The sequence below is a fragment of the Malurus melanocephalus genome, unplaced genomic scaffold (genome assembly GCF_030028575.1).
Source record: "Malurus melanocephalus ecotype Western Australia unplaced genomic scaffold, MMel_1.1 scaffold_963, whole genome shotgun sequence".
Lineage (NCBI taxonomy): Eukaryota > Metazoa > Chordata > Aves > Passeriformes > Maluridae > Malurus > Malurus melanocephalus.
This window is the reverse complement of record NW_026624195.1, coordinates 56415-72193: the sequence shown is the minus strand read 5'-3', so window position 1 is coordinate 72193 and position 15779 is coordinate 56415. Positions and strand designations below refer to the sequence as shown.

The following is a 15779-nucleotide window of genomic DNA, read 5'->3' as shown; positions in this document are numbered from 1 at the left end:
CGATGGCTCCCGTGACGTCAGGGCGGTGGGCGGCGCCGTGCGCGTGCGCGCTGTGAGGGCGGGCGGCCCCGCGGAAGGAGCGCGGAGAGCGGCGGGGCCGGGCCGGGCGGGCACAGCGGGCACCGCGGGGATGAAGGACCGGCTGGCGGACCTGGCGGAGGTGCGGCACGGGCACGGCACGGGAGGGCACGGGGGGCACGGCACGGGGGCTGCGGGGCCGCAGGGATGGCGCGGGGTAGCGGGCAGCGCGATGGGGGAGCCGCGGCACCGGCGGTCCCGGGGGCTGGGAGGGCCCCGCTCCCCCCGGGATCGCTCCCGGCTCCCCCGGATCGCTCCCGGGCTCTGGCAGCGCAGTTCCACCTTCCCGAGTGCTGCAGCGCGCTCTGCTCCGCCCTGCCCGGGCCCCGGGACGGGCTCTGAGCGCTGAGCCCCCGATCATTGCCGGTGTGCGGTGGGTTTGTCCGGCCCGAGCTGCAGGGCCGTGATGCGGCAGGAAAGCGCTCTGCAGCCTTTACTCTCCCTGTGTTTACAAAATGGGAGCTGCTTCTGTTTATACGCTCTTTTCCTTTCCCTTATTTGTGCTTTGGGAGCAGGATCCTAAAAAAGAAGGGAGAGTTGGGGGGAGGCACCATCAGTCTGTCTGTAACAGGATATGGTTTGGGTAAAATAAAACGATGTTTGAGGTTTTTTGTTTGGTTTTTTCTGTTGTTGTTTTGGTTTGGTTGTTTTTTTGGTTTGGTTTTTTTTTTTTTTTTTCTGAAACGAAATGGAAATGGAGAGCACACAGGAGTTCCTGTGATAGTTTCAGTGCTCCACGTATGTGTTGAAGTTGGGCTGTGCTGAGCTGCATTCGGGTCTGGGGCTCTTTCATCTTCTGGATCACAAAATGCATTTTGGAAGCTCCATCTCTRGTGATGGAATTACCACTCTCTTTGTCTTCCTCTCTGAAAGGATGAATTGGTGCCTGAAAAGTTTAGGGATGATTACAGTTTCTCTATCAGAATGATGCTTTGGAGTCACGCCAAAAACCAGTGTCATTTCTTTCAGGTGTGCTTACTCCCTTCTCCTGTTTCTAAACATGACCAGGTTGTGAGAACGYGTGCCAGATTTCGGTGCTGGTGCACGCTTCCCACATAAAGGAAGCAACAATAGTGATCCAGATTTGCTTTGTAATTGTTAATCCTATACCTGTGGACTTAATCCTGTTCTGTATTTTTCTRAACGAAAGAAACCAATTCCACACCCTGACACACCCCCCATTGATATGGCTAAAAGTGTTTAATGCAGCTGGACAGAGGAATTTTTAAGCCAGCTTTCGTATTTGATATTTGAAAACATTACTGCGGTACAGATACAAACACAAAATGAGCCTTTCCAGRAGGAGGACTGTTGTTTTTGCCTGCGTTRGCCTCTGACGTGAGACTTCATTCAMACAYGGGATTTTGTGAGGATCAGCTGTGCGCCTTCCATGCCGTGACAGTGTGAGGTCATTTATTGCAGTGGTTCCCATCTGATGTTCCTGTGGTTGTACAGCCCTGCTGCTCAAAGCCTGTTAATGATTGAGCTGCCAGAGCTGCCTCAGCTTTCTTTGGAGCCCTCCTTGGCTGCTCCTCGRGTGCAGAGGGATTTCTGGACACGCTGATGCTGTCAGGGGAAACTGTGACACTCTGTAATGGGCTCCTGATTCCTTGGAGTGATGGTCAGTTGTTATCCCTGCAGCCTGCCACAGGAATACGCTTGATCTGCACTGAGAAAGAGCTAACCTTGAGTGGAATTTCAAGGGCAAGTAATAGTCACGTTTTTCAGTCAAAGCTGTTTTCAGTTTCAAAGGTCAGTAATCAGATATCAGTAAGATATCTCCAGCCTGACTTATTTCTGCAATTCTGTAAGGCAGTGGAAGGGACARATTTTAATAAACCATCAGGATAGCCTCTGCTTGGAACTGAGAAATAATATTGTGTGAAAATGTGTGTAGTTTAACGTGGCTGCAATGGGAGCAGCTGTGTGCTCAYCCTGGTGGGATGGGGCAGAATTGRACAAGTGAGAAAAMTCAYGGATTGAGAGTAAAGGCAGTTTATTTGGKAAAGCRCGAGCTGAACACAAGCAAAACAAAYAAAATAATATTTCTTTCCTACTTCCAATGGGMAGGCCGGGGTTAAGCCATTCCCAGAAAAGCAGAGCTCTGTCACATAACAGTGACTTGGGAAGACAAAATGCGTAAAACACTAAAGGGCTTCCCTTCTCTCTTCTTGCTTTGGCTTTCTGCAGTGAGCAAATGCCATTGATTTGGGACATCCCTGGGGTCACCTGGGGCCATCTGTGTCCCCAGATCCCCACACTGCTGGGKGAGGAGCAGGAAAGGCTCTGCCTCTGTAGGTGCTGCTCAGCAGGAACTGGAGCATCCCTGTGTCATCAGCACAAATCCCAAAMGCAGCCCATGGCAGCTACTGYGAAAARMSTTAACTCTGTCCCTGCCAAAGCAGCACAAACTCCTGAGGCAGCTGCATGGRTTTTATAGGTCTGTGAATGTTGGTGGAGCTCTATGTCCCAGACTTGGAGTCCCAAGGTCAAGGTATGAGCTGCAAACAGACTTTATTAGATTGCTCTTGGCATTGACGTGAAACTTTTTATCAGTTTTTTGTGATACTGCTTGTACAGGGGAGGTGAAGGCCAGGGAGAGCAATGTGKTTCTGCTAAACATAGTGATAAAAGTGAGTTCTTGGTGTGTTGTGTGCTTGTCAGAAGAAAGCACAAAAGCACATCCCTTCAGTTGAAGAGAGTTAGCAAATGAGCTGTGTTTTAGGTAAGAGATGATTTAAGAGCGTAGAGAACAGAGGTTGACAGACTTATCAGGTGTGTCAAGTGCTGATGACTGAAGCAGGCTGTCCATAAATCCTTCAACAAATTGTAGAAAGCAAATTGATCTGTCAGTGGTGTCATTGCAAGCARATATGAAAGTGAAATCCACGTGGCACAGTCTGGGCTGGGGAGTCATGATCATCTGCCTCCCAGCTGAGCATCTCCAAACAGGAATTTCTGAGTCAGATTGCTGTGTCTTTCATTCATTTAGGATTCACTCCAGTGTTACATGTTTTACCTAGATCTGATCAAATTAAAGCTGGCATTCTGAATCTCTTAGATGCTATTTTTCATTATTTTAGTTGAAATAACTAAATATAGGATGCAGTTATGAACAAGCAGAAAAATTATTCTTYACTCATTAAATATGAGCAGAAAGTGTTCTTTTGCATAGATAATGAAATCAAATGTCTTTAAAGTGTAGCTCCTTCTTAAATATTAACTTCCAGCTTGTAGTTTAGTAGCAGTGCAGGCTTGGGAATGGTAGAGGGTTGGGTGACTTCATTTGGGCACAGACTTCCTCCCATTTTGTGTTAAGCAAGGCTGTTAATTGATGGCAATCTCTAAGGACAGATAATTTGAGTTCTGGTGTTATCTCCCCAAAATCAGTAACTGCAAAAAGTCTTTGATGAGCCCCAGCTCTGTGAATGGTTGGAGKTTGGTCCAGGAGAGCAGGATTATCTCCCTTCCTGTATTTCACTTGGGCATTACTGCTTCCCCTGAGCAGAAAAGCGAAATAATTCCCGACAAACRCATTGCCCCAGGGCTTCATGCATTTCCTGAGTTTGCAGGAAAGGAGCTGCCACCAAGTACAGTAACTTCTCCCTGAGGATTTGTGGCACTGGTGGATTTCCATGCATAGATCTTAATTGACTGTAGCTTTCTTTATAAGATAATACCAGTATTTGACACTGCATTAAATTGCAGAWTTGTCATGCAAACAATTCGTATCTCACATAATTAAATAAAACCAGAACCAGACTTCTTGGGTAATAGGGTCAGAGGTTAGGAGCAGAAAGGGGTGTTAGAGGATCAGAGCAGAGAGCCTTGTAAGAAGTAAAGGTGTCTTGGAGTGACAATCCCTTAATGATACCTATCCTGTAATTTGTTTTTCTCTAACAGATAACCCATTGACTGTATGTGAAGAGGGTTATTTTGTTCTAATTTAGATTCTATGCAGTTCAAACTGTGTGTGCTGCACAGAGGGAGTTAAAGAATGCAGAAGCTTGACCTCTTTGCCTTGATATGATGCATATTAATTCTCTTTTCCCTGATCAAACTGAGGGGCTGGGCTGGCTGCAGGGTCAGGTGTGACTGGACAATGCTGTGCCCTGGGCTGTGGGACAGGCTGGCTGCTATTCTGAGCCTTTATCTATTATTTCATGTATTTAGAGTTTGGTATGGACTCATTGTGGCTGAACTGGTGTGGAATGGCAATTTTGGCAGTCCCTAAGGACCAGAGCAGTGAGTTGYTGATGGTTTTTGTTGGATTTTTAGCTGTTCCATCACTAGCACTCAGCAGCTCTGTGTTTCTCTCCCAGTCTGGAGTAGGCAGTTCATTTTCTGTGGCCTCTCTGCTTGTTTGTTTTTAGATTACACTCCTCAGACAGGAAAACTGCTTTGGCTTTGCAGACTCCTGACAACAATGCGTGTGCAGTAGCAATGTGGCAGAGCAGTGTCCTGGGGTTTATTTCATGGGTTTGGTTTTGTTGTGTTTTACAGTATAAAGGAAATGAAGATGGGGAGACAGTTATCATTGAAAAAGACCATTTTATGGATGACTTTTTCCAACAGGTAAAGCTACAGTTTGCACCATGGATTAAAGATTTACTGTTTTCTCTCTGTGCCTTTTAATTTCTATAATTAAGTTAAAACAATTCATCTACACATCCTCCCCAATATGGTTTGTAATGTTATGCAAAATCAAATGTTGGTAACACTTCTTTTTAAAATTTCGGGGTATTTTTTTTATTTATTGTAGAGAAATGTTTATAACACCCTATCAACAAGAAATTATCTAATAGTATTTTAAAATASCTTTTTATTAAGAATATTAGCACTTAAGTTTTTGGCCAAAARTATTTGTTTTTAAAAAATATTTGACCTAAATTATTCTGTTGTCTTCCTTGCCATATTTCTCTTCCTCTAGGTTGAAGAAATTAGAAATAAYATAGCAAAAATAGCACAAAATGTGGAAGAAGTGAAGAAGCAGCACAGCATTATCCTATCAGCACCAAATCCTGAAGGAAGTGAGTAATCATTTYTAAGATTTTATGATTAAGATAGGTGTGGTTAGATATTCTCAAATATTGTTTGTCTATAGGAGCAGAACTTCAGGTGTTTGGAATGCAAAATGTAATACTAAGGAAATACTTTCATTTTTAACATTGAATTAATAATTTTGATCTTTTTAAAGTCTCATTTGAAAAATATATTTTCTGAGTATTTCTTGCATCATCCGAACCTTCTTTAGACTAAAACTCAGTTTAAWGTGGTATCTTAAAATTGAATTTTTTCTTCAGAAACTTGGAGGCTACTTAAGTTTATTCTAATTTGTGAAAATGTTGACATTGTCAACTGAAGCTTTTACTGCCRAGTGTTCTCTTTGTTCYTCAGTAGGGTCAAGGTCCTGTCTGMSCAGAGCCAGCTCTGCAGCCGTGCTTCCAGTTCCATGTGGAGCCCTATTTTYAGAGGCTTTAGGCCCAAAGCTGGAAGTGAAGTTGTGTTTCTTGAGCAGAGAACTCAAAAGTTCAGGGAACTTGCCCGGAAACGTGGAACCTTCCCTGTCCTCAACCCTTGGTAGCTCAAGGCATGTCTGTGCTTGTGGGCAGAGCTCAAAGAAAAGGGAAGAAAAGATGCTGAGGGATTTTTTTATTTTTGTCTTTTGAATGTTGCAATTCTGGCTTAACCTTTATCTTCTTGTTTCATCTTGTTGATGAAAACTGAACTTTGGGTGTTRGTTTATATTGTCCCCCTACAGCTGATTTTGCAGGCTCCTTTTTCAGTGAATCTCGGGTTTAATCAGGCTTCACCTGAACGTTGAAAGTCTGTGCTCTCAGCTCATTTATCAGCTGTGTTTGTGCTGAATATTGTGCTCAAGAATGCATCTGAATTGCTCAGGAATGTACTGTGACAGCACTCATAGGCAAGGTGTGTTCTTGTGARTCTGGTGTCTTCAGAAAGCCCTGCTGTKCCAGGGAGTGGGCAGAGTTCTGCAGGAGAGCTCTGTGCAGAGTTCCTCACAATGTGATGGGCASTGCATGGCTCAGATATGGCAATGAGTGTAAAAGCAATAATACAGGGTAAACAACACCACTGGGAAAAGTGAGAGAAATCTGCATTTTCACTCTATTTAGAACTCACTGCCATTTGACTTTTGACTAGCAAATCAACAGTACCCTGAAAATGTTAAGAAAAACTGTTCATCACCTGGTTCAGTTGATGATTTGGTGTTAGCCAGAGCCTGATAGTGTGCTGTTATTAAAATGGTATTTAAAGTACTTAGGAGTATAACAAACTTCAACTCTGCTTCATTGCATTGAATAAAGTTCTGAGATTGCAGGGCAGATTTGTCGACTCTTGCTGWCCTACTATTATCAATCATTAACACTTCAAAAAAATCATTTTTTAAAGGAACAAAGGAAGAACTTGAAGAACTAAATGAGGAAATAAAGAAGATTGCTAATAAAATCCGGGCCAGGCTAAAGGGTAGGTTGTAAGGACAAATAAAAACTCCTTGCTTTCAGAAATAACCTAGAAAATTATGCAAAGTAATTCCTCTGTGTAGAAATGTATTCTGAAGCTGAAATGCTTTTTTTGATGGTGATATTTTGAAAGATTAACTTCAACAGCAAAAATACACTTTAAAAAWTTTTTCCAAGTGTAACAGACAGTAGTGTGACTGTTAAGAGTCTGATTGAAGCAGTTACTTTGTTTAAAGATCTCTACCAGTTACCAAAATCATTCAAAAATTTTATTTCTATATCACTGCCACCTCTCTCCCCTGAAATGTTACACAAGTCTATGGGCAACATGTACATTTAAAAAGTAATAATAGCATTTACAAAGCAGTTGAGCTACACTGCTAAATAGCAGATAGTGACTCAGTGTTCTTGTCTTGTTCTTAGCTATTGAACAAAGTTTTGAKCAGGGTGACAATGCCAATCGGACATCAGTGGACCTCAGGATAAGAAAAACACAGGTAGGACCCGTTCAGCTTAAACCACAACCATCAGTGGTTGCAGTAAAGTGCAGCCTGAGAGTGACTCCTGGGCAGTCATCACTTGCTGCTGGGTTCCTGTGGGATGTAGATCCCCCCGAGCTTTTGTGAGGTGCTGTGACACCAGTAACGGTTCTGTCCTGTCCTCTCCTGTCCTGTCCTGTCCTGTTTGAACCCTCCCCATGCAGCACTCAGTGCTGGCCCACAAGTTTGTGGAGGTGATGACCGAGTACAACGAGACCCAGACCCTGTTCCGAGAGCGCAGCAAAGGTCGGATCCAGAGACAGCTGGAGATAAGTAAGTGACCCAAATATCCTTCTAAAATAAATGATGTTTCTTGTTAATTAAATATGGTGCAAAGTATGAGACATGTCTTGGACATCATCTTGTGTGTGAGAGAAAAGAAACAATTTTACTGCATGGCATAAACGCTTTGTTATTACTCTTTTTAGAACAGCTGTAAAGAAAAGAGAGAAAACTCACTAAATAGTTTCCTTTAGATTGAAAAATATTAAAGAAATTATCTTTTTCCTTTGCTTCATTTACTTGCAATGCTGCAGCTTTAAATGAAGCATTCGGAAACAGCAAGTGTTATTAAAAGCCATTCCAAAATTAACATGCCTAACAGGATAACATCTCTTTTTATGTGATGCCATTTTTGTCTACAAGGACACTTGTTAAATTCATCTGGCATAAATCAGTGCTGCTGTTCCATGTGCTTTCATCATTTGCTGACTGACTCGCATATGGCTTACTTCCAGTTGATTATTGTGAGTATTTAGAAAGGTTCCTGACTTTACTTTGAACTACAATACCTACCTAGGAACATGTCTAAAAAGTACCTAAAATTAGTCTTTTCTTTAATGTGCTCTGTAGAAGTGAATGTGTACATTGCTGAAATAGAGAGTGCAAACAGAGGAACTGTCAAATTATAAAAAAAACTTTGCTTTTCATATGCTTTTCAAATTTGTCATTAGCCTCTCATGCTACTGGTTCAATTCAGCACTTCAGTAGAGTTTGTTAGGCAAGATCTGTTGTTCTTTGCTTGTGTCCCCAGTACCTCAGGACGTGGTTCTTTTAAGTTAAAGTTGGCTGGGACTCAAGGAGAGCCTTCAGCTTTTCTTAAGCACTACAAATTTTAAAGCAGGTTTTGCAGCATTCTTGGTAYTAACATCAGAAAGAAATATTCAAACTAGCTTTCACTTGATGGGACAGAATTAGATAAATGGGTGCACATATTCAGCTTATTTTTCATTGGAAGAACAGGGATTTGRTATGTAATTGTTAAAATTGTACAATACAAATCCTTTGAATGTGTTGGATTTGTTTACCTTTGTGATCAATAGGATTCCGTTTGCTCAAACATGCAATGCTAAACTGCACCAAAGCACAAGGGAAGGGACATGGGGGTTATCTTCTTTGTGGAATATGAATGGAATCCKGGGTTGGTAAAATCAAATTTACATAAAGATTTATTGCCCACACAGTGGTGGAGTGTGTGACATGATTGAATGCAATAGGTAAATATTGAATGTTATATAAATAGGATTCTGAAAAACACACCACTTAGCAAGGTTCATATGTAGATTGAACCTTGACTGAAAGTTCTGATCAAACTTTTCAATTTGACAAARAAGAAACCCCAGCCAGCCAAGCAAAAATACTTCATGGCCAGGATTATTCTTGGTAGCTTTGGCTGTRCATATGTTTTCTGACTAATATTTGATATTTTCTGGATTTTGTTAAATGCAAAATGGCCCTTGGTAGTGGCTAAACACTACAGGGTTTTATCCTGCAAAATCTCAATACAAAAATTGTCTTTGAATTGTCATCTTTCTGGATGGTAAAATTTTGTGTTCAGTGCTGAATAAATGATGTTATGTGAAGTCCTGTTGTTTTTATCGTAGCTGGAAAGACCACCACTGATGAGGAACTGGAAGAAATGTTAGAGAGTGGTAATCCTTCCATTTTCACTTCTGATGTATGTATTTCTGGTCCAGTTCTGTCTCTTCTATTCTGCTGCTCCTGCTCTGTACAAGTGTGTTGGCACTGACTTATGTCCATGTCTTTCCATTCTCCCAAAGATTATATCAGACTCTCAGATAACCAGGCAAGCCCTGAACGAGATCGAGTCCCGTCACAAGGATATTATGAAACTGGAAACCAGCATTCGGGAGCTCCATGAGATGTTCATGGACATGGCAATGTTTGTTGAGACTCAGGTGAACGAACCCATTCAAACACTTTTATGGGATGGTGGGGTTTTGCCTCGCTCTTCCTCTTTGCAATGTGCAGAAGCAGTTGATTATGTTCAGATAGTTCAGACTTGGAGTGTTCTTGGACTGTGAACACAATATATGGAAGTTAATCACTGCAGGTTTGTGTTTGGTTGTGAGCAAATTGACCATTTCTCTGTCTTTTCATGTACATAAATTTGTTCTGGTTTTAGTCTTTAAATACCAATTGCCCAACAAAAGTATTTCCAACTTTGGTCTTAAAATGGTTTGACTTATGCAGAAAAGTGACAAGTAGTGTTAGAAGAGAAACTTGCCTGAAAAGGCCTAGTTTTTGTTACTGGATGTTGTTCTAGAAGTCCTTTGTTGCTTTGATGTTAAATATACAGCCAAAGAACATTGGTAGCAGGTTTCTTTTGAATTACATATGAGCAAAAGTTACTTGTGCATCATTCTTTAATGCTTTGCTGTTTACTGCTGCTGATTATCGCTTCTGATGGACAGACACACAGGTAACAGACTTACTGCCATTTTTCACCAATCCTCATTTCATTGCCAAATTTCATTCATCATAATTAATTTGAATTTGTCATGCATTGACATTCTAATCCCCAGCTGTGAGGATCTCACATGTGTGTATTTCTGAGATAGCTGTTGAACCTTGTGCTGAAATAGGCAATATCCTTATCCTTTCCCACTTGTGCTGGCAGGGATTTCTGATCCCTGGCGTGTGTCCCTTTAGCTTTGGCTGCTCAAACATACCTGCCCCACAAAGGTGTTCCCTGCACAAGGGAGAAATTGGCCTGCCCTGCTCATGAGCATTTCTTGTTTGGTGAGAACTGCCAGCCCTTGCTTCTCACTCCCTTTTTCTGCCAAAGCAGAAAAAATGTCATCCATAGAATGTGCATCGTTCACTCGGTGAAAGTCATTGTTGGTGTTCTGAAGCCTTTCTTTTAGGCACATGAAACCAAGATCCATGCATTCCAATAATAGGTTTTTTCTTCAAAWTTTCATTTTAAGGGTGAAATGATCAACAACATAGAAAAGAACGTGATGAACGCGACAGATTATGTGGAACATGCGAAAGAAGAGACAAAAAAGGCCGTTAAATACCAAAGTAAAGCACGGAGGGTATGTTGTCTTTCTGTAATTGTGCTAGCCARTATTTTAACTTAGCACAGGAGCATTTCCAATGAGAATTGTTTTGTTAAGTAATATCGAAAATTTGTAATACCAATAGAGGACAGTGGTTTGTTTTTACATTCCAGTTTCCCTTTTTGATATGCTGTGCAATTTAGTGGGGCTCTTTTTGTGAGCTGGATTTGAGGGAATAATTCATCTTTCTGTARACAGAGATTGCACAGAGATAACACACCTGGTTCATTTACAAAAAATCTGTTCAGAAACGTTAAAAGAACCTACTTAATATGTTTGTAAATGGTGCTTGTATCATCTTTGATAACTGTCTAGGCATTAATCACAGGAGTTTACCTGTTACATTTGCAAAGTTATGCAGAGAAATTTATCTCCATTGGAGAGAGAATACAGCAGACTTTAATAAAAGTGCTTGTGGATCTAAAATCTGACTRTTTGAAAATTGTAAATGCAAGTGTTAATGTGCTTAATATTAATAATACCTTGTTTTTTGACAGAAAATGTGGATAATTATCATTGTGTCAGTGGTGTTGATTGCCATAGTAGCTCTAATTATTGGTTTGTCWGTTGGTATTCGGTGATGCTTGGATAACCCCAGCATGCATGGCTTCCTGCCGCTGTGGCAGTAAGTAACTAATCAACTAATCTGGCTCTTGTTCCTGGTCCTGTCCTGCTAATCCTGACTGTGGGCCCAGCTCTGGGGAGGGCTCAGGTTCCTGCTGGGGCTCTGGGTCTGGGGCAGTGCCCGCCTGTGGCAGCTGCAAACTGTCACCCAAAGGGCACTGTGCCACGCTCAGCAGCACTGAACTGACAGCAAAACCCAACAGTTGGCTCCCAGCTCTTGCAATTGCTTCTTGTCATGCTGAAAGTTCACTTCAGCCTACAATATGGAATACTCAGTACACTTGCAACTTTATCAAATGGGGTTTCTGTGGTTTTAGGTAGAGTTTTAAAAAAATATGTCTGCAAGTACAAAGTTGGCTATTATGCCTTGGAGAACATCTTTAAATTTCTTACTTTTAAACTGTTTATTACTACTAGACTGAATGAAACAGCAGGAAATAAGGACGTGTTTAGGACATGAGTTGAGATTTTTTTCAGTGTTGATGTTTTTGCTGTACTATTCCTTGTCCAGATAATGCTTAGCCAGGCTGAGTAGGAAATAGCAGTGAACTTTCCTGAGKCCAGGAGAAATGCAGCTTTTAACATTCCGTGTCTTTAAGCTCTGTACAAAGCACTCAGAGCAGCTGTCAGTTCAGACAGTTCATCAGAAATTCCGATTTCTGTACTAACACTCTTTTAACATCTCAGGTTTGGTTTGGTGGTAGAGATTCTCCTCAGCTCTGGTTTATGGGCAGGGAACAGAATTTACTGTGTGTTACTTGCAGTCAGAAATACCTGACCCGGTGTCACACCTTGATGCATTTACACAGAACCATCTCCTTTTTTTAACCCTTGCAGCTCCTCTGAGCTRTTGCCTTCACAATGTTTTTACTGAGCTTCTGTTGAGTTCCACGAGGGTGCAGCTGTAAAGGTTTGAGCAGGCTGCAAATATTTATCCAAGGAGGGTGGCAGTAAGCGGTTACTTAGACTTGACCTACATCTGTTTCTGATGATATTTACAGAAGTTGGGGATGAGTAATAGCTACTATTGTGTAAAGGAAAATGGAGAAATGTTGCACAGAGGGTTCTGCCCTGTGACCATGGTTACATGTATGTTAGAAAGGAAACAACAGGAAATCATGGCAGTGTTTGCTCCTTAGAAAATCCAGACAGGCTGGGTGTCAGTGCTGCTGTGGCTCTGCATATACTGAAACAGTTCTGTCTCTGACAAAATATCTCAATCTTAACTTTTCTCTCTTTTCCCTGCAGAAATTGATGTTCATAATAATATGTGTAACTGTATTGCTTCTGATACTTGGAATTATCCTAGCAACAACTCTGTCCTAGCAAGCACATTCCAAGAGTTGCGACCCTTCAGAAACTCCAAAACTCCGTCAGTAAAACCAGACCTTGTCCTTAAGAGATGCCTGACACTGTCCCAGGATGATGGCCTGGCACTAATGGTTAYAAATGAAAGCAAAATCACTCTTCATGTTTACTCCTAACTGAAGATCAGAATGTATTAGGATGTGTGTGGATTTTTCACCATAAACTAGACACTTGTAAGACTGAAASTTGCTCCTGTTCTGAGCGAGAGTAACTTAGGGTTTTTCACATCTCAGTGTTACAATTTAAATAGGGAGTTGAGAGACTTGAGTTTTGACTGTTTGGCTTTGATTTCCTATTGCTAATCTTACTCTAATCATGACTTTCAGTACCTTGCCAGTGCTGCCTTTGTTAGCACTCTTGTGAATATTTTTATGAAATGTAGCCTTGTGTTTATGAATTATTTAGTCACTTTAACCTATTTAAACTTTACTTTTTTTCTCCAACAAGTGCTAAAATATTTTATCCTGWAAAGACTACTCATTTAACTGCCTAGTGCATTACACTTGAGAAGAAAAAAGATAAAAAGCTTTTGTACACTTGCCAGTTTTTTTATTTTTTCTTTTGAGGTTAATTGCTTTAAATATTTCCATCATAATTAATGAAAAGTTAGTTRCAACATTTCTGGTAAAAGAATGCAGCTCTGAAACACGCTGAATTTGCACTTGAGCAGGTAATTTCACAGGTAATTCTTGTGCAAAGGAAACTGATGGATCAGTTTATTGCTTACACGAGCATGACAGAAATGACTTCATAAAGCCAAATCAAGTTTTCTTGTTCTGAAGTTTGCTAATGTTGCTGTGTGAATTTAACACATGGGGATGAGCTCCCYGGAGAGTCTGAAACATGAAACAAACTGAGACACTGACTTGTTATGGAATTGCTGTGTGTATAACATAGATGAAGTGTTTTGGTGTATTCAGGCCTGTTGGAATGCCAGCTTGCACAACTTGAAAGAATTCAAATGTACCCAAATAACTGCATTTAATGTTACAGGTTATTTTTGTATTTTTGTGTGTAAAATATTTGTAACTTGGGTTTGTGACTCCTCATTGTTTAAGCATATCCATGTAGATATGTAGATATATTTACAGTCTGAGAGAAGGAGAGGATAATTTGTGCCTTTTTAAACATAGTCTAAACTATACTCATCAATGTGCAGATACTCAGCTCTAATGGTAACTCGGTCCTTCAAGTTTAGAATCCTTCAATGTAGGTTTTGTTGAAAGTGTCTGAGATCAAAGTTACTCAGYAAATGAGAATTCAGCCTGACTTCATGAAATTCAGCAAAGTTTACAATTTCTATTGTATGTATGAATATTCCTGCTTTGCTGTCCAGGTATACTGTGAATGTGCTGGAGCTCTTCAGATGTCAAACATGTTTAAAAAAAAAACCAATTATCACTATTATTATTATTATTATTATTACTATTGGTCTTTTTGCAAGTCAGCCATAAAGAAGTCGCTTGAAAAATTCGGCTTCAATAATGAACAAATTTCTTTTACCTCTGAGTCCAGAATGCTCACTGATTTTGTGAGGAAGTTTACATGCAAAGTGAGGAAAGATTGGTTGCCTTAATTCTCTTTCTAGGTAAATATATTTTTTATTCTGCAGTTTTCTAGATTTTTATCAGTAAATATTATTTATACAGATACACAAATTAGATGGGGGGGAAATGTCACTCCTGTTTAACAGCTGGCTATCTGCAATGACCCCCAGAGTCCTGTCATGGTGAATTGTTTTCTCTAGAACGCAGTAATTTGCCCATCAAGACCAGAAATTTGAACAGGCTGCTCTGTAGTTTTTATTGTTGTTGAACAGCTGCCTCAATGAGTTTGTTTTACAGCAAAACAGACCTTTGGCCATGAACCTCTTGGTTGGGTTCCTGTGGAGGGGAGTACATGTCTAACCTATGCACTAATAAAATAAAATAAACTCACCTAAGCCAGGATCTCGTGTGTGTTTGTGTTCATGTGCTCTGTGGCTGCTGAATGTTCCCAGTAAAGGTGTGTGGTTTGTGCAGGGCCCAACATCAAACAGTGATTGTCTGGTGTCACAGCAAGGTGGTGTRTCTCCTGAAACTTTACCAAAAAACGGGCAGAGGTAATTATGAGGAAAATAGTGGGATTTATTAATTTTAGCCGTGCCCGTGGGGGAACTTCTTCAGAGAAATGTTGAAATAAAAAGCTCCAAGGTTTCATTTGAGTGAATGCTCTYTTCATAAAGAAATAATTTGTTACAGCCTCTGTAAATCTAACAGCAATGAGGATTTGGATTTGTAGTGAAGGAAAATGGCAGAATGTGGGGTTAATTGAGAAGGACAGTCCTCTRTGCTAAAAACCAGTCTTGGTTCTATCCACACTGCTCTCAACCCTCTTTAAATGGGTAAACAGAGCTGCAAGCAAGGGAGTCTGACTGCAGCACAAAGCAATCTGAGGGAAGAAATACATACATTAAAAAATCCAAACAAACTGCTTTTAACCATCTGAAAATCTGCAAAAAAAAACCATTTAAAACATTCTGGGTTTAAATCATTTCATACAAACGCACATTGCATTTCYAGTTCACACGCTCTGCTTTTGATTTTCCCTTTTGGCAATTTATTCAGAGYAGAGTTAGTGGGTAGAATCTCAGAGGAGAATAAAAGCCAGTGTTTTGAGAACTAATGAAGTAATTATCCAAAGCATTATTTACAATGATTATTTAGAAGATAATGAGACCCTTTAATTATGTTTGTTCTGCATAGCTAGCCGTTCAATAATTCAGGGTATTGCCATACAATTTTCTCYATGTTTACTTTGCACATTTTTTGTTTAGGAAAATGTCACATTTTGGTGCTGCCTGGGCCCTCTTCTGGGCATCGTTTGTCTCATGAAAATCACTGACTGCCTTCGGATGGAGTTTAGGTTGAGGCTTCTTCAATCAGATGGGGAACAAAAGAAATTCTGGGTGAAATGGAGCTGCACCTCATAAGGGCTGTTATGTAATTGTAGGAATATCTGAGTGTTCACATCCATGTGTTTGTCCACCGATGTTTCTGTCAGCATTTCTCTYACTGGAGGTGAAGCCTGACTTGCAGTTTATTTTCATTTTGGGAGTCGTGATAATTGTGCTTCAAATGTAAGGGTTTTTTTAACAGAGCTCATTTGTGTAGGGGAAATTCAGAGCATCGTTAACATTTTAGTAGCTAATGAAAATTTCACCACATCTGTGAACTTGCTGCTAAAATAAACAATTCTGCTTAAAGCACATCGTCAGCAAAGCTGAGCAGTGGCTGCTCCGGGGGAGAGGAATCTTCTGGCACGGGTGAGAGTGTCCCCAA

The 15779-nt window shown here is 40.8% G+C and overlaps 1 protein-coding gene across 3 annotated transcripts; it reads left to right on the top strand.

Moving 5' to 3' along the window:
- Positions 1-64: 64 nt before the first annotated feature.
- STX2 (syntaxin 2) lies at positions 65-14431 on the top strand. 3 transcript variants are annotated; one of them, XM_057386416.1, is made up of 11 exons: positions 65-160; positions 4582-4653; positions 5009-5108; positions 6493-6567; positions 6987-7060; positions 7267-7375; positions 8986-9059; positions 9163-9300; positions 10333-10443; positions 10965-11025; positions 12340-14431. In XM_057386416.1, the coding sequence occupies exons 1-11, from the start codon at positions 131-133 to the stop codon at positions 12573-12575; spliced, it is 1080 nt and encodes a 359-aa protein (XP_057242399.1). In that variant the 5' UTR covers positions 65-130; the 3' UTR covers positions 12576-14431. The 3 variants fall into 3 exon arrangements, with proteins under 3 accessions (XP_057242399.1, XP_057242397.1, XP_057242398.1); XM_057386414.1 differs by having other exon boundaries at positions 10965-11092; positions 12340-12392; XM_057386415.1 differs by lacking the exon at positions 10965-11025.
- The last annotated feature ends 1348 nt before the right edge of the window (positions 14432-15779 follow it).